Genomic DNA, 18516 nt, shown 5'->3' with positions numbered 1-18516 from the left:
GCCTGTTTTTTGGCCTTTTTTGGCCATTTTAGGGGCGTTTCAGGCTGGGGTTTGGGGGGCTGTTTTTCAGGTTGTTTTCAAGGCATTTTCAGGGCCATTTGTAGCCTGAAAACAGCCCGAAAAACAGACTGTTTTCTGGACATTTGGGGGGCTGTTTTCAGGCGGTTTTCTAGCACCCCGGCACCCGTGAAAACCAGTACCAGAAACCAGAACAGCAACTGGCGATGGTGCACATGCCCACTGAGAGGGCTCTGCAAGCTATCCCTGGCACGTGTGCCATCCCTGGCACGTGTGCCATCCCTGGCACGTGTGCCATCCCTGGCACGTGTGCCATCTCTGGCACGTGTGCCATAGGTTCTCCATCATGGGCATATAGGATATGCAAACTATATAGCAACTGCTAGCCAATTTGAAAAGATCTCAAAATGTTGAGCAAGATTAGTACTGGTAGTGGGCTAAAAGAATAACTCCAGGAGACAGGAGAGAGAGTCGCAGCCTGGGTTCGTAGGAAGTCTCATTAGTTCTGCAACACTACATTTATTGCAAGGTTGCAATAACAGGATCTTTCAAGTTGAAAGCATTCCCCCCCCCCTCCTGTGCCTTTACTTTCCAGAGAAATAGGGAAGGGTCCCTTTACGACATTCCCCGTTCCTTCTGTGAGCTGTGATATCTCTTTGTATGACCACTGTCTAGGTTGAGGCTCTCTTGCCTCTCACAGCCCTTTAGATTGAGTGGGGGATTATCAGAAAATCCCACAATTATGGGCTAGACAAGACTATGGCAAAACCCTTCCCTACTAGAGTTCATCATGAAAAGCATAGTTGCGTTTCTTTGATAGCTGGGCTATTGTATTTTTAAAAAAAAATCAGTAGCGGTGTTGTGGGTTGGCTCCCTGATTTGGGCTGTATAAACGCAACCAACTGTTACGTGGCATCGAAGGGTTAATTTGGGCCATCTCTTGGTAGCTGTTAAATGCCCCAGGCTTTTGTGGTGCAAATATGGTCCCTTCAATATGAGGAGTCTGTATCTTTCCTGAAGCCTGGAAAAACTTTAATTTGGAAAGTTTAGAGAGCTGTAATGAGCTGCAATAGCAGAAACATTAAGCTGAAGAGGGGAGAGAAATTAGGACAGACTATTTATTTGTTTTGCTTTGCTCTAAATATTTTATATCTCTTGTTACCAGCAACCTCAAAACAAATTTTAGCCCATATTTACAAGCTGGGCTTGCTGCTTGATATTCCTCTTTTTTATGGGCACTTGGCATGTTCTCCAAAATTAGATGAAAACAAAGGAAAAACCCGTCTTATAATTTGGTGCACATAATTACAGAACAGAAGCCATGCTTTTTAAAGCAGAGCCATGAAAAAAAAACAAAATGTGGTTTTATTTGATAATAAATCTTGTACTTGGCATCCAATTCTTCCATGCGATAAATCTAAATGGATGTTACTAGAACAAAAGGAGGGTTCATAAAAAGTATCACAAATTTTTATCTGGTGCATTTAAACCTGACTTAAAATGATGACATTTATTCTCTAGAGATTTGTAAAATGTGTGTAGCCAAATGGATTCATCTTTGGTTGAATTTAAAATGGTTCTTAAGGGAGCTGCAAGAAAGCCTTTCAAAGTTTCTTCCATAATGTCTAGTGTTGATTAAACAGGTACATGTTTGTTTATTAATTTTGTAAGGTAAAGTTTGACTCCTGGGGACCCCCTGGCACTGTCCGTATAATTTTGTTGGCAGCTATATGGAAATACGTTTTCCGGGAATTTTTTAGCATCCCAGTCTAACATACAATTCTATCAGCTATCAGCTAAGTGAGTAGGTGATGCAAAATCCCCTTGCTTTAAGCTGAAGCCCTGGTACTTCGTGGACACAACTTGGTCCAGATCTGCTCCTAGTAGAGGTGGTATCCAGCAGGTTCTGACCAGTTCTGGAGAACCGGTAGTGGAAATTTTCAGTAGTTCGGAGAACCGGTAAATACCTCCTCTGACTAGCCCCCCATCTATTCTTTGCCTTCCGAGTCCAGCTGATCTGGAGGAAATGGGGATTTTACTACCGGTTCTGTGGACGTGGCTTGGTGGGCGTGAGTTGGCTTGGTGGGCTTGGCGTGGTGGGCATGACAGGGGAAGGATAATGTCAAATCCCCATTCCCACCACACACTCCAGGGGAAGGATACTATAAAATCACCATTCCCACCGGTAAATACCTCCTCTGACTGGCCCCACCCCATCTATCCTCTGCCTCTCGAGTTTCAGTTGATCGGATGGAAATGGGGATTTTGCAGTAACCCTCCCCTGGAGTGGGGAAGGAATGGAGATTTTACAATATCCTTCCGCTGGAGTGGGGAGGGAATGGAGATTTTACAATTTCCTTCCCCTGGAGTGGGGATGGAATGGAGATTTTACAATATCCTTCCCCTGGAGTGGGGATGGAATGGAGATTTTACAATATCTCTCCCCTGGAGTGGGGAAGGAATGGAGATTTTACAGTATCCTTCCCCTGGAGTGGGATGGGAATGGAGATTTTACAGTATCCTTCCCCTGGAGTGGGGAAGGAATGGAGATTTTACAATATCCTTCCCCTGGAGTGAGGAGGGAATGGAGATTTTACAATTTCCTTTCCCTGGAGTAGGGTGGGAATGAAGATTTTACAGTATCCTTTCTCTGCCATGCCCACCAAGCCATGCCCACCAAGCCATACCACACCCACAAAGCCACACCCCCAGAACCAATATTAAAAAATTGAATCCCACCACTGGCTTCTAGGATATATCTTTATAATGTTCCAGTTCAGCATATTGCCTCAGAGGATAAGATGCTCTGGAGGGTTCCCATCCAAACACTGACCAGGCCAAACTTTGCTAATCTTCTGACTCAGAGGTCAGCTTATGACTATTCTAGCTATACCCATTATTATTTTTTTACATTTTGTAAGGATTCACGTCCAAGGGTTTAGAAGAGGGAAGAGGTATCAGCTGTCTTACTTCTAGGGATAGTCAGAAATAGAGCTAGAGTGATCCCATCTGGTCTTGACTGTAGTGCTTTTGATCTTTGGCTTATTTTGGTTTATTTACACAAGCTGCTAATTGTTCCCCTTTTATCTGTGCTGATATTTAAGATGGCAGGCTGAACCAAAGTAGGCCTCAAGCCTGAACCAAACTAGGGTTTCATGATATTAAGCTTTAACTGTTCACATAGAAATTGCAAGGTTTGCTTTTAGGACATAGTGCGGTTAGACACGGGTTAGAAGGAAGTCTGCACATGAAATATGCTGAAGCAAAACATCTATTTTAACCTATCTGCTGGCTTGGCTGTTAATCTGTTTGGTAGACACATATTGTTAGTTCCTCAAAATACGAGCTATGCATGTCCGTTAGCTGACCCATGTATTATGACATCCTGTAGACATATTTTCTGTAACTCAAGGGCAAATCTTGAGGGGTGTTTCCAAAACTAACAGATCGCTTTAGCTGAAAGTGATAAACTATATAAGGAAGTTCCTGAATTTCACTCAATGTTCAGGCCATTTATTCTGAACCTGCGCAAATAAACTTTCCTTCTCTGAAGAGCTGGCTTGTGTATCCTGTCTTTTCCTACAACAATATTATGTTTCAACATCTAAGGGTAATATTTGGAAATAGTTGGAATAGTCTTAGACGTTGGGCTGAAGGAGGCATCTGAGCTCAAAGTAGAATATTGACTATTTATGATAAACTAAAAAAGCTCTTAACATTTTTTCAAAGGGAAAACGAGGGCAGGGGGGACTTGCCATGAATTACAGCCTTCCAGTGGCTTCTTCTAAGTCAGTCTTGGCAGCTTGAAGATATATGGAATTAGACTCCCTGCAAAGATGACAGCTGTGCAAGTTGGGGAATTCCGGGAATCAAAGTCTTCAAGTTGCCAACGTTGTCCTAAGTTGTATGGGTGACACAGACAATGCAATCAAAATGTTTCTTTCTGGGTGTGTTTCAGAAAAAGAAGTAAAAAGGTGAACGTCCCTTTCTTTTAGAATCTTCCCAAGCTGATTAGGAAGAGGGAAAAATTGGTTCCTAGAAAGTAATTAATATAGTGGGAAATGATAAATAATAAATCATTCGGGATCAGAATTTACAAATTAAAGAAAATATCGTACATAGCTCCTATTTTGATTATTATATTCATCATTTTGTATATATGGTTAAACATTACATTGGTTTATTCTCCAAAATTTAATGAACCTGTGTGTTTTTTGTTTTTTTTAAGATTATGGAATCGGTATTGTATTTCAAGAACAAATACACTGAATTATAAAGAATTTTTGCAATATCTTGGCATAAGTTTGGAGAAGAAAAAGAAAAAGAGAGCTGAAAAGAGAATAGATTCAGGTAGGCATCTTAAGCGGGTTGAAGGAAGCAGCATTAAACCATCATTTCACTGCTACAAAGTTTGTTTTTCCCAATTAATATATAACATATAGGGAGGGGACTGTATTATTGCAAGATGGGAACATCAAGCAAACTCACTCATTATAAAATCTTGGTGGGTGGGTGGGGGCGGTAGGGGGGAAGAGAAACAATAAACCATCCAGAAACCTTAAGGAAATTATTACTCAATCAATGAACAACAATCCTTTTAACCAAAGGGCAATTTCATGCTGCAGCTACTTGTATTCTGCACTGCTTCCAGCTGTTTCTTAAGGCAACTTCTGAAATTCCAGGTGAGATTGGGTGATGGCATGCAAGCCCTGATTGGTTGTTCCCCTGCTTCTTGCCCTTCCCATTCACGCAGGAAGGCAAAACTGATTGGCTGGCTGGCTGGATGCATCTGTCTACTGAGACTAGCCTTTCTCTCTAGGGCCTGTTCACTCTTCACTCATCCCTATGCTTTCCCAGATGTTTTCACATATGAATGCCTTTCCAAGTTATATTCTTTCGCTCCAAAAATCCATCAGAGTGAAAAGAAAATAAGCCAACGGCAACAACGGAAAGAGGGAGAAAGAGGAGGGAAAAGAAGAAAGGGTAAAGAAGAGGAAGTAAGGAAGGGGTAGTAAGAGTAGGAGAGAGGGTAAGAAGGAGAAGAAGAGAGGAGGAGTGGGGGAGAGGGAGGGGAAGAAGAAAAGAGGAAGGAGAGGAGGAAAGAAGAAAAGAGGAAGGAGAGGAGGAAAGAAGAAGGTAGAGAAGGGAGGTTGGGAAGAAAGAAGAAGTAGGGATGTTGCAAAATAAGATGGATGTACAGGGTGGAAAGAAAGCAATCCCGATTATGGTTTTTATATGCTTAAACAGATTGTGATAAATGCTGGAAGAGAGCAGATAAATATTAAGAGTACTCATGAGAATGTATATTTTTGAATGTATATGGAAAGAAAAAAATAAAACTTTTTACAAAACCAAGTTATATTCTTTTTTTAAACCCTTTTTTAGACACACAAACCCATTTCTCCCCCCTTGTTACCGCATCCAAAATTAAGTCAGAGTCCAAGGCAAAGTACTGCTCAAAGTTCCAATTTATTAAGAGAGCCATATTGGCACATCTGGGAAAACCCGAATCTGAAAGCTTCCTGGTTTTCCCCACCCAGTTGAAGATTCAAGATCTTGCCGCTATACCCATAAGTCCATCCCATGGTCCAATCTTCCACTGTCATGCTGGCAGCTTCCACCGATCCAGTCAGGTGCAGAGGTGCAGAGACAAAGGATGACCTTGGTTTTCTAGAAAGGATTTTTGTTTTGGCTACTTTGCATTTAACTCCGTACCATCCCCCCTCCCATTTTCCCACAATAGAAACGGCATAGTAGAACAATACAAAATGTGGCAGGCATTCCAAAAGGAATATGGCTGCAGGCCTGACACTGTTGTTGCTCTGATGCCACAATAATCAAAGCAACAGGAAGCAGGTTCTTCTTTATACTTTTCTCTAACAAAAAATTGTCAACTACCAACTAGTGGAGCACATAGAACATGACCCAAGATGAAAAGGCTGCCCAAGGCAGTGAACAAGTACTGCGGGCGAATGGGTATGCAAGCAAAATGGTCTTGGTAAAGTGAAGCAAACCATTGGAGATGACCAGTTCTGATGGACTTAAAACAATTTAGTTCCAACATCAAGTTTTGAATTTCAAGTGAAAAAATACAGCAGAATAACAGAATAAGAGTTGGAAGGGACTTTGGGGGTTTTCTAGTGCCACTCCCTGCTCCAGCAGGAGACCCAATGCCATTTCAGTTGAATGGCTGCCCAAGTTTAATTTTTGAAAGCCGCCTGTGATAATAAAGTAGATTAAAATATGGATTAAAATATAAGAATGAAGACATGGCATAAAAGGGACAGTTAGAAGTTTGCTTAAAGGAAATGTCATCATTCTCTAACCACAAGATGTTCCAGCCAACGTCCCTATGTCAAAAGTCCAAACCACAAGGTTCAGATAAAGTTTATTAATGACACGTAGTCCATACCTGTAACAAAAGGAGAAGTAAGACCCTCATCTACTTATAAGGCTTTCCCCCCAAAATAACCAATAAGAAATGAGTTAAGTATTTCTGTGTTGTGCTGCTTTTGAGAATGTATAAGGACGCGTGCTTCAATAATGAAAATTGTTCAGAATTTGCAATGTTAGCTATTTCGCTAACTTTCTGAACCTGGCTGCCAAATAAACTTTTCCTGTATCCTGAGAAGTCTAAAGCCTGTCATTTTCTGCAACAATAGGACACCCACAACTTTTAAAGGCAAGCCTTTCCACTGGTTTCTTGTTCTCACTCTCAGGAAATTTCTCCTTAGTTCTAGATTGCTTCTTCTCCTTAATTAGTTCCCAACCATTGCTTCTTGTATTACCATCTGATGCTCTGGAAAATGGTTCTCCCCTCCCTCTCATCTTTGTGGCAGCCCTTCAAACAATGGAAGACTACTATCATTCCCCTGCTAGTCCTCCTTTTCACTAGACTGGACATATGCGCGCTTGACAAAAGTGCGCCCGACGAAACTGTGGTGACAAAACCGCGAGTTCTAAATCATGCCGACGAATGAGCGCAGAAGTGCACCAACAACAGCACGCCAACAGAATAGGATCCTTCTCCCAGTTACTGCTATTGAGCCAGGTTTCTCCAAATCTGTACACTTGATTTTTCTTGCCTAAGTGTAAAATCTTACTTTTCTCTACCCCGAATTTCATTTTGTTAGAGAGGTCCCAGTGTTCAATGTTGAGATCCATCAGGACGTTGAGCCTATCTTCTGGAGTGTTGGCTATTCCTGTCTGCTTGGTGTCTGCAGATTTGATGTGTTTCCCTTCTATTCCTTCATCTAATTTGTTTATGAAGGTATTGAAGAGTATTGGACCTAAGGCAGAACCTTGGGGTACCTCGCTGCTTACTTCCCTCCGTGTAGATACAGTTCCAGTAACGACTACACGTTGAATGTGGTTTGTTAGCCAGTTACAAGTTGTGATGCCGTCTGTCTCATATTTTCCTAGCTTAACAAGAAATAGGTTGTGGACTACATTGTCAAATTATTTACTGAAATCCAAGTATACTATGTCGACAGCATTTTACTGGTCCACTAATTTAGTCACTTTGTCAAATAATGAAATAAGATTTGCTTGGCATGATGTGCTTATGACAAATCAGTGTTGGCTTCTGGTTATAACTTTGCTTGCTTCTAGGTGTTCACAGATCTGTTGCTTTTTCAGGATAGTTCTGGTATTGATGTCAGGCTGATTGGTCTGTAGTTTCCTGGATCTCCCGCCACCCCCACACTTTTTTTTTGAAGCTCTTTTCCAGTCGTCTAGTACAAAGGTCTTCAAACTTGGCAACTTTCAGACTTGTGGACTTCAACTCCCAGAATATACCTGGCTGGAGAATTCTGGGAGTTGAAGTCCACGTCATAAAGTTGCCAAATTTGGGGACTGTTTTGACCCCCCTCCGTACGGTGAGTCATGCCGACACAAGGTTACTGTTAGCCATGCTTTATTCACAGGAATTACTCACAGACAAGACTTTGGCAGCAACGCAAACTCCCACAGATAAGAGATACATACAAGAGCTTCTCCAGCTTAGTATAATGGTTGTGTCCTGTAAAAGGTCTCCTCCCAAAGTCTCTTCTTATATACTCTCTTCGGAGGAGCCCAAATCACAACCACCTGGGCCCGATTATCTTCTATGTCTCCGTAATTGCTGCCTGCGCTTATCCGCCCTTCTTTGCCTGGCGCCCGGGACCAACTCCCTTTGCTCTTCCCCACGGCTCCAGTGCGTGACGTCATGGACAAACTCCCTTTGGCTTTCACCGCTGCTCCATGCCTCAGGCGCCTCCTGGTGGCCAACCAGCCTCTCTGGTCCCTGCTCGGAGTCTGAATCCTGTCCAGGGTCCTCCACATCGTCCAGAGCTGACACATAGGGTCCCTCGCTATCGGAGTCTGTCGGCAGCTCCAACGGCTCTTGCTGGGCCACAACAGGGGGCCCCTGCTCTAGTAGTTTCCCAGCGCTCAGTACCTTTGAATGATATGATACAAATGGTTCCAAGATCACGCCTGCCAGTTCTTTCATAAGTCTGTGTTGTGATCCATCAGGTCAAATGATTTGAGCTCATGTTCTCTTACCATTTTCTTGCTTTTTATAGTTTGAATTCCTACTCTTGTCTTTCGTGGTTCTGTTTTTGGCAGGTTGGACTATTTTTTTTTCCTTTTTGTGTGAAGAGGCAAGGAAAGAATTAAGCAGCTCTGCTTTTTTCCCTGCTGCCCATCAATTTCCATGCTATCTTCTCCCATTAGCGGACCAATTGCTGCTTCTGCTTTTATTTTATTTTTTTATGTGTTGAAAGAAACCTTTTTAAAAATTATTTTTGACGTTTGTTGCCAGTCTTATTTCATTCTGTGCCTTAGCTTTCCTGACTTCATCTTTGCAGAATCTGCTTTAGTTATGTGCCTCTCGTTCTATTTTTTTTCATACTTATTCTTTTGGCCTTTCAGTTTATTAGCGAGCTCTTTATGCAACCATTCTGGTTTCTCCTTGGATTTCTTATATTTCTTTTTCAGTGCTATTATGCTGGACTGGGCTTTTATAATCATATCTTTTCAGAGTTTCCCAAGCTTCTTGAGTTGTTTCCCCCCTTTAAGATTTTCATCCATGGAAACCTTTCCAAGCTCTCCCTAAGTTTGTTGAAATCAGCTCTTTTAACACTGGCTTGATTATGTTCTATTGCTTATGTCCGCATTATACTGAATTCTAATATGACATGGTCATTCTCACCCAAAGCTCTTGTGGCATGAGGTGCATTCGCCTTTGGCTGCAAATAGTAAGTAGGTGATCTCATTGGTTTCTGTGCTTAGGAAATGACGAATAGCCCACACTCCTGATGGCCAAGTAGAAAAAGCAGATCTAACTCCATAATAAATCATGTACTCCCTGATCTATTACAGGGTTCTCCAAAAATAAAAGTATCTTGAATGTAGAAAATCACCATGTTGGATTAAACACTAGGCTTAGTTTCTATTTCTCCTTAGCTTCCTGTTCTGACCCCCCTCCTCCGTCCAGGAACGAAAGCCGAGACAAATGTAAATGAGAATGTTTTTAATAAGTCCAGACTCTCAGTGGCTGACAGCCAAATCAACAAAGAGATAAGCACTTTGGCAGCAAGTCCTACAAACCTTGGCAGCAATGCAAACAAACTCTGGCAGCAATCTAGCCTGCCAAGTTTGTTTCTCATTAGTCGTTAATGTTGATTTTTGCAAGAAGGGCGTGGCACAAGCAGTCTCTTTTATAATCTGGAGAGGAGCTTAATGAGCATCAGCTGAGCGTAATTACCTCCTGTAATTACATAGTTGTTCTTGATGCGGAGTAGCCCTTCGACGGCGTGCATCCCAGAACAACTCACAGGTAGTTTCTGGATCACTCACTCTTGTCTCCTCCCCACTGATCCAAGGCTCAGGTGCCACCTGGTGGCCAACCAGTCTCTCTACGCCCTGCTCCCAATCGGAACCCTGTCCAGGGTCCTCCACCTCCTCCAGGGCCCACTCATAAGGCCCCTCGCTGTCGGAGTCTGGCGGCAGCTCCAACGGCTCTTGCCGGGCCACAACAGCTTCCTATGTTGAAATGATATTTTGTATGGTGGAATATTCATTCATAGGCACCTCTTTCCAAAGTTGCTGCACCCCAATCCATATCTTTCCTCTATTTCTATTTATTAGGTTTACTAGACTTAAGGTTCTTGCATAAAATGAATGAATGAATGAATGAATAATAAAGGGGATAATAAACTTCCTGTTATCGATCTGTATTTGTGCGCATTGATTCTTAAATGATTTCTAAATTGAATTTATTTATTAATTAAATGTATGTGCTGCCCAGAAACTCTGGGAAAAATTAAAAATTAAATCAATCAAAAGTACACAACCAATATTTGCAAGATATTTGTCCTTTCATAAAATTTTGCAATATTTTGGTAATATTTTTCAATTAAGCACACACACCTATTTTAATATTGTTCATTTTGTCCCAGTTTCTGTGACGTTTTACAAAACTTTGCAATAGTGAACATATTGCTACAAGGTAGTGATTTGAACATCAAGTTATTTGCTCCGGAGCAATATAAAGCAGCAAGCAATATTATTTTAACTTGTTCAAAGAAAACTAATGGAATCTTGCTTAACCATAGCTTTTCTTAACAGCACAGAATGAATCCCCAGAAAGCAAGACTAGTGAATCAAAGATGTCTTTACCTGCCACAACTGGATACAACTTGACAAAGATCCATCTAGATAACACTGCAAAGAATTTTAGAGAAAAAGTAAGTTCAATGCCAAGACGTTTCACAGGAATATTGAATAATAGGTTTTCATCACCTGGAAGAGGCTAACGGCTCCATATCAGAGTGTTGAAAAATTGCTTCATTGGTTTTAATATTCTCATAGCATCATAAAATCTTATGGCTGGAAGCAATGGTGGGTTTCAATTTTTTTTTAGAACCTCTTCTGTAGGTGTGGCCTGCTTTGTGGGAGTGGCTTGTGACTGGGTGGGAGTGGCTTGCCAAAATGTTGGCTGAGAAACTCTGGCATTTGAAGCATGCAAGTCTTAAAGCTGTCAAGTTACAAGACCCTTGCACCCCTAACCCTTTAGAAAAGAACTCCAGGGGTGTTCAAACTTGACAGCTTTAAGACTTGTGGACTTCAACTCCTGGAATTCCTCCTCTCGCTCTTCATCTTGATGATGTGTGGATGGGCAGGAGGAGGGAGCTGGAACCAGTTCTAAATGGCACTGTAGATTTGTGGAACCTCTTCTATAGAAGAGGTTAGAACTGGCAGGAACCCACCCCTGGCTGGAAGGGACCTCAGAGATCTTCTAGTCCAATCCTTGCTCAAAATAGGAGCCCTACTGTGAACGGTTAATCAATGATCTATCTTGCCTCCGGGAGTTGTGGGTGCTCCATCACTGGAGGTTTTCAAGAAAGCACTGGACTCCTATTTGACTGGAATAATATAAGGCTGTGATGGAGAACTTGTGGCATGCGTGCCTAAAGCGGCACAGGAAGCCATGTCACCCGGCACGCACAGCCTTGCCTGTTTGTCTTCTAGGTTTCTGGCTTGCACGCACGTGTGACAATCAGCTGCCCTTCGTGTGCACAGCAGTGTCGAATGGTGTGCGCATGGGTGCCAGCCAGGTGATTGTTGACTCGCACATGCATGCCAGAACCCAAAGTTTGGCTTTTCCTGAGCACGACCCCTCTGTGCAGGTGGCAATGACGAAAACTGGCCTGCGTATGGGTTCACCGACAAAACCGCGCTCGACTAAACCGCGCCCGACTAAACCGCGTCGCTGACGTCATCAACAGGGCGACAACAGCGCGGAGACAGAAGCACGCTGTAAACCCTAAACCTAAAATTAACCCCTAAACCTAAACCTAACCCCCCTAAACCTAATCCTAAACCTAACCCTAACCCTTAACCTAACCCTAAACCTAACCCTAAACCTAACCCTTAACCTAACCCTAAACCTAATCCTAACCCTTAACCTAACCCTAACCCTAAACCTAACCCTAACCCTAACCCTCACCCTCACCCTCACCCTCACCCTAACCCTTAACCTAACCCTAAACCTAACCCTAACCCTAACCCTTAACCTAACCCTAAAGCTAACCCTAAAGCTAACCCTAAACCTAACCCTTACCTTAAGTTGAATCAGCTTGCTTTCAAAGCACTATTTAAAGAGCCTTTCTTTCTCCGCGCTGGCTGTTGTTGCCCTGTTGATGACGACAACGACGTGGTTTAGTCGGGCGCGGTTTAGTCGAGCATGGTTTTGACGGGTCACACTGCGCATGCGTGCTGGCCAGCTGATCGTCGGGCACGCATGCACACGAGAACCCGGAAGTTTGGCTTTTCCAGAGTGTGGCTCAGACAAGCCCGTGTGCATGCGCAGAAAGCAAACCAGTTGTGCAGCCGGTAGGAACCCACTCCTGTTTGGAAGGAATTGTTATAATAGCAGCAATATATCTTCAGCTCAATATTTTATGAGTAAAACTATGAACTGTAAATCTATTCTTTACAGTTGCGTTCAGTCTATGAGGATGTTGTAAAGGCCTTCAGAGCATATGATGTCGGTCGAAGTGGATTTGTTTCTTTGGAATATTTAAAATCAGTTCTTAGCACATTTATATTTCCAATACAGCAAGATGTCTTCCAAGAATTAATGAATAGGTAAGTCAACTGCTATTTTGCTTTCAAACCAACTCAACCCTGTGTGAATTTATTACCCTCCTGAAAGTTGTATTCATAATATAGCATATTCAGCTTAGAGGCGTAGTCATATGTTTTGCTCTGTTTGACCAATTTATGGTACTATTGTGATATTTGGGTATGCCTAGTAGCACGATAATTTATAATATATAAACATTCATCATCTCACTCCAAGCCAGAATCATATTTGGAGGTGGTTTTTTTCCTGCAAGAAGCTCCATATGATTTTGATAAACCACTCTGCATGGAACGGGTAGATGTTTGTTGAAGAAAATGGAAAGTCATCTAATGGGAAATGATTGCTGTGTTTATTATCTGAAGCAAATCAGTAGAGTTTTGCTTCTAAGGAGACACATAGAAAATAGGACAGTGCACTCTTTGGAAAAGATTTGAAAGAGGTGCTTTGAAGCTTTCTATTACGAAGCAAAAGCTTTCAAGCTTTTGTGTGGACCTGAAAAAAAGATACCGTTGCTGTAAGGGGGCAGTGCTGTTTAAAATAGCCACAAGTTTTTCAGAATCCTGGGGGGGAAAAAATCCCCCATACAACTTAATCAATAGCAGGGAGAATTTCTTTAAGCCATTTTTAAAGCATGCCCCACTCTTATTTCCACCCCCCCAAAACAATGCTTTGAAACGTCTTTATTTAATAAACTTTATTAAAAGCTTTAAAGGGAACATAAAAAACGTAATACAAAATGGAGAAAACAAAGACAGAAAGAGACAAGAAAAAAAATGACAAGTCGAGTGAGAAGGGATAAAAGGAAATAGAAGCTTCAGATTTCCTTGCCAGCAAATACAAGGATGATTACAAAATTATCTCTTAGTGTATGATTAGAAAAAAAGTTACTTTTTTCTATGATTCATTTCCCCCCCGATCATTGAAACAACGTCTTAAGTGCATTTTTTTCAGTTTCACGCAAAATGTCTATAAGGGGGTTGGAAGAAATGTCCTTCTGGGTTCAGTTCCAAGTGGGGAAAAAGACACTGGATTCATGGAAGTTGCTTGGAGAGAAGATTTATTGATGATGGGCAGGACCACGTGGTTTGAGGTCCTGGGGAAAAAGGGAAGAAATGCTGAGAGTGCCCTGGTTTTATGCCCTCTCTGGGCTTTTGAATTTGAGCTTGTATTCTGATTGGTTGTCAGGCTCCCAGAGGCAGCTCTGTAGGCTGTCCTAAGTCCCAGGCTTGGTTGAGCCTTTGCTGGGTGATAATGTAATGAAAGGGCTTTGGGATTCCTATTATGGCTCTGTCTGAAGGAGGTGGATCTTTGTTATGTAGAATAGACCAGCTCAGGCCTTAATGGCCCATTGACAAAGGTGGGGGGGGGGTGAGTTTCTGCCTCCCTTTCAGGAGAAATATTCTCCCCTTTTAATATTTCCTAAAATATTTCATTTTTCTAGGAGAGGGGTGGGTGCTAACTTCCTACAAAGAATTTCCAATCAATCATAAATATAGATATTGTCTTTTTCCTGATCTAGGAAATTAATTTAACCAAGTTCTACCATTTTTTTTAAAGTTAGATGTAAGCACATAACTGGGATAATCATTGCTTATAGCTTTCCAGAAGGAACTTTTCTCCTAGGCGTTTATGTATGCAGTGATTCTTAGACAGTTCGGCGGTTCAAATCCCTAGCACCATATATAGTGTCACAACCCCTGGTATGCCCCAATTATGGGAGGAAGCTAATTGCTTCCATCATCTGTCAATCGGCTCGTCACAAGAGTCCATCACGACAGAAACCCAATATTTTTACTGTTGCCTTTGTTACATTTGTTGTATTTGTGCTGATAAATAATATATATATATATATATATATATATATATATATATATATATATATATGTATGTATGTATGTATGTATGTATGTATGTATGTATGTATGTATGTATGTATGTATGTACGTACGTACGTATATACACACACACATATACATACATACATACATACATACATACACACACACACACACACACACACACACACACACACACACAGACATATTTTCCCTTTTGTATGAGATGGTAAGAAACTATTTGTAATTTTATTGAGTTATTAAAATATTTATGTGTCAACATTTTATAGCTGCTTCTGCTAGATGTTTGATATTGTAAAATCTTGTATTGTTCACAATGCATTCAGCATATATTCCATTGTAAAATTGCTTGAAATTATCTGTATATTCCTAAGGATAACATTGATTATTGTGTAAAGTATCAGTTATCGTTGTTCTAATTCCATTGCTGGAAACTGTTGAACTGTAAGATTAAATCCATTAAATAGTGTATATTTGGAGATTTGTCCTCTTCACCAGAAACTAAAAGTTTATAATTTATATTATTTTGTATTTGATGGGAGATATGTACAGAAGAAAAATACTGTATGATTTTTTTGGGGTGGACCAGACCAATTGCTCCAAGTTTTCCTGCGCTCAGAGAAATGGTCTCAGTAATACTGTTGAATACCCCAGATGTATAAGAAAGCCATAGTATTAAAAATATAAATATACTGTTTTGTTGTTCAGATTTGGAATAAGATTATCCAAAAATATGGCTTGGGAGAAGTTTCTAAGTAAATTCCAAGATCCTTTGGTGTTTGATAGCGGCCAAGCGTCTTCTAAAAGGAAACATCACAGGTAGGAGAGAAGTTCTGCTTATAGATTCCATTTATTTCTATGATTCCTGCAATGATCCTCTGTACCAGTTTTCACCCTTACATGTACAGAGAGGAACACTGAAGATGGTGGGTTTAAATCCTATGAAAAGCAGCTTAAAAAAAACTAGAAAATATTTCGCCTAATGTTTCTCAATCTTGGTGACTTTATGATGTGTGCACCAACTGCCAGAATTCAATTCAATTAGTTCCTTATCCCACCTGGTTGGTGAAGGACTCCAGGATGGTGAGTAGCTGGTCTGGTGGATTCAGCGATAAATTTCTCATTGTGAGAAAAGAGGTTCTGGGGCCGTGGATTGTCCCCTCCTCAGTGGTGGGTTTCAAAAATTGTTCGAACCTACTCTGTGGGTGCGGCCTCCTTTGTGGGAGTGGCTTGCCGCCCATGTGACCGGATATGAAGATGCCGACGACACTTGTCAGAACCACCTTAAATTACCTCACACGCAGCACTGGCATGCATAAGAATATGATGTGAACTTGTTTTTTAAAAGGCATCCTTGGTTTGCGTTAAAACAACTTCAACACACGCAGTGTTCTGATTGCACCACAAATGCAGTAGTCATCCCTACCTTTCACGGAGACACTGAGTTTTATAAATATGAGCATGATAGTGTAGAATAATCATATCCAAGGACCAATGGTGGGTTTCAAAAAAATTTGGAACCTCTTCTGTAGGTGTGGCCTGCTTTCCGGGTCCACTGGTGGAACCTCTTCTAACCGGTTCGGTAGATTTGACGAACCGGTTCTACCGAATAGGTGCGAACTGGTAGGAACCCACCTCTGCCTCTCCTTCAAAACAAAAGTCACTTGATCCTACTTACCTGAACAACTTTCATCCAGTTTCCCACCTTCCCTTCTTAGGGAAGGTGGTAGAAAAGGTGGTTGCGTGGTAGCTTCAGAGGTCCCTGGCTGAAACAGATTACCTGGATCCCTTCCAGTCATGATTCAGGCCCTGTTATGGGGTAGAAACAGCATTGGTTGCACTTGTCGATGATCTCTTGTGAGAGTGGGATGGTTGTAGTTCAACTATCCTTGATCTCTCAGTAGCCTTTGATACCATTGACCATAGTATCCTTTTGGGTTGGCTGGGGGTTTGCGGCTCAAAAATGTGTCTAAATAGGACATCATAGACCCAGGGTGGGTGGGTGGATGGGCCCACCTGCGATTTCCGCTACTGGTGGACCGGTCCGAACCAGCTGAATACCACTTCTGGGACATTACCTTTAAAGCCCTTCATAGCATGGATCCAGGTTACATGAGGAACCATCTTATTCCACTGGGACTGGTCCACCCTACCTGTGCTGGCAGAGGAGGAAGTGTGCCTAGACCCCGGGCGAGTGGGTGGGCGGGCAACTTTAAGACTTGTGGACTTCAACTCCCAGAATTCTCCAGCTAGCTTGAAGTTGAAGTCCACAAGTCTTAAAGTTGCCAAGTTTGAAGACCTCTGGATTGAGAGGTAATTCTCATTCTATGCCCTCCCTCCCCATTATTAACTATAATTCAATTTTTGGTGGCAGTGTCCATTTTTATTGTTTTAGAAATATTTAACTTTTATGATTTCAATTCTTTTAATGCTGTAAGCCGCCCAGAGTCTCTTTGAAACGAGAGGGATGGCAAACAAATATAATAAATAAAACAAAAAAACATAACAGCAATTCCAGCTTTATGAATCATGTACGTGGGTGTTACAGATCGCAGAATGCTCTCATTCTATATATAGAGAGAAACATTCTTCAATCTTCTTGGACAATAAATCTAAAATGTGATCTCCAAAACAATCCAAGCATTGACGTGGAATAATTTTTTTCTTTATTTTGCTCTTGGACTCCTTTGCTGCAGTGAGCTTTGAAGGTTCACTATTATAAACTTGCAGATTAAAAGGGGAAAAAAACCCTCATCGTCTTCCCACACTACATATTTTATTGTAGAATACTTGCATATTGCAAAGTGTTATTTGGTATATACAGTATTAGGAGAACATATACTCACACAGTATAGAATATTAACTGGAAGGAAGGAAGATCTTCGAATGCGTGGAGATGGACAAATTGACTAAGGAAGTTGAAGGTGATGAAAGAAATGTCCTTCTGGGTTCAGCTCCAAGTGGGGAAAAAGACACTGGAGACATGGAGGCTGCTTGGAAAGATGATTTATTGGTGGACAGGGCCACGTGGCTTGAGCCCTGAACAGAAAAGGTGATCACATGCTTCAATGTTGGTGGAGAAGAAGAGAAGGGCTGAGGGAGGGGCTTGCTAGGCTTTTTATAACCTGTTCAGTCCCACCTCTCTGTTTCCTGTTCCTGTGTAAGAAATGTATTCTGATTGGTTGTCAAACTCCCATGGGGCCATGCAGGGGCTACTCTCTAGGCTGTGTTTTGAATCCAGGTATGGATGAGTTCTCAGATGCCATGTGGTCAGTTGAGTAAAGTTCCTTAATCCCTTCCCCCTGCAGCTGCAGGGGAGAAGTCTTTATTATGTAAAAGTAGACTAGTTTGGCCTTAATGGCCCATTAACAGTGGGGATGGGCAGGAAGCTACAGGCAGCTATTCTGTCTTTTAAAACATGTTTCTTTCTTTTCATATCCAGAGAAATATTCTGCCTTTTCAATATTTCCTAGGATATTTCATTTTTCTGGAAGAGGGCTGGATGATAACTTCCCACAATGGAAAGGAGGAATCAGAATACTATGTAGTTTGGGGAAAATGGTACAAATAGTTAGATGATAGAAATAAGAAACCGGGAAATATAAAATGTATAGTAGAAGAATTAGGATACAGCACTTAGAGGGTAGAAAGAATAATCTAGGATATATAAATGTAAGAAAAAGATATACATTATAACAAAGAGGATATGATAGCCTGATACAAATGACTAAACACAAACAACTAATCAAAGGAGTAAAAGACAAGGTGACCACAAATGTAAAATTATAATGTATAGAAGGGGAAACAATAACTGTAAAGATGCACTGAGAGATGTCTATTGTGAGAAGGAACACTCAGTTCCGGTGTTGTTTGTAAGTTACCATATTTTTCAGAGTATAAGATGTACCTTTTTCCCTCAAAAAAGAGGATGAAAATCTGGGTGCGTCTTATACACTGAATACAGCAGTTTCTGCCTCCTGGAACCCCGCCCCCTTTCACCAAAATGGCCTT

At 41.5% G+C, this 18516-nt stretch overlaps 1 protein-coding gene across 1 annotated transcript in view; it reads left to right on the top strand.

Annotated features, from left to right (window-relative positions):
- Positions 1–18516, top strand: part of EFCAB6 (EF-hand calcium binding domain 6) — a 132338-nt gene that overhangs the window by 26204 nt on the left and 87618 nt on the right. Inside the window, exons 7-10 of the mRNA XM_087722207.1 lie at positions 4247–4368; positions 10630–10748; positions 12503–12651; positions 15214–15324. Of these exons, the coding sequence (XP_087578333.1) occupies positions 4247–4368; positions 10630–10748; positions 12503–12651; positions 15214–15324 (501 nt within the window). The remainder of the gene's footprint in view (positions 1–4246; positions 4369–10629; positions 10749–12502; positions 12652–15213; positions 15325–18516) is intronic.

The sequence above is a fragment of the Thamnophis sirtalis genome, unplaced genomic scaffold, assembly GCF_051295495.1.
Source record: "Thamnophis sirtalis isolate CommonGarterSnake01/CBP01778 unplaced genomic scaffold, rThaSir2_p1.2 scaffold_9, whole genome shotgun sequence".
NCBI lineage: Eukaryota > Metazoa > Chordata > Lepidosauria > Squamata > Natricidae > Thamnophis > Thamnophis sirtalis.
The sequence above is the reverse complement of the archived record's forward strand: the minus strand, read 5'-3'. Positions and strand labels throughout refer to the sequence as shown.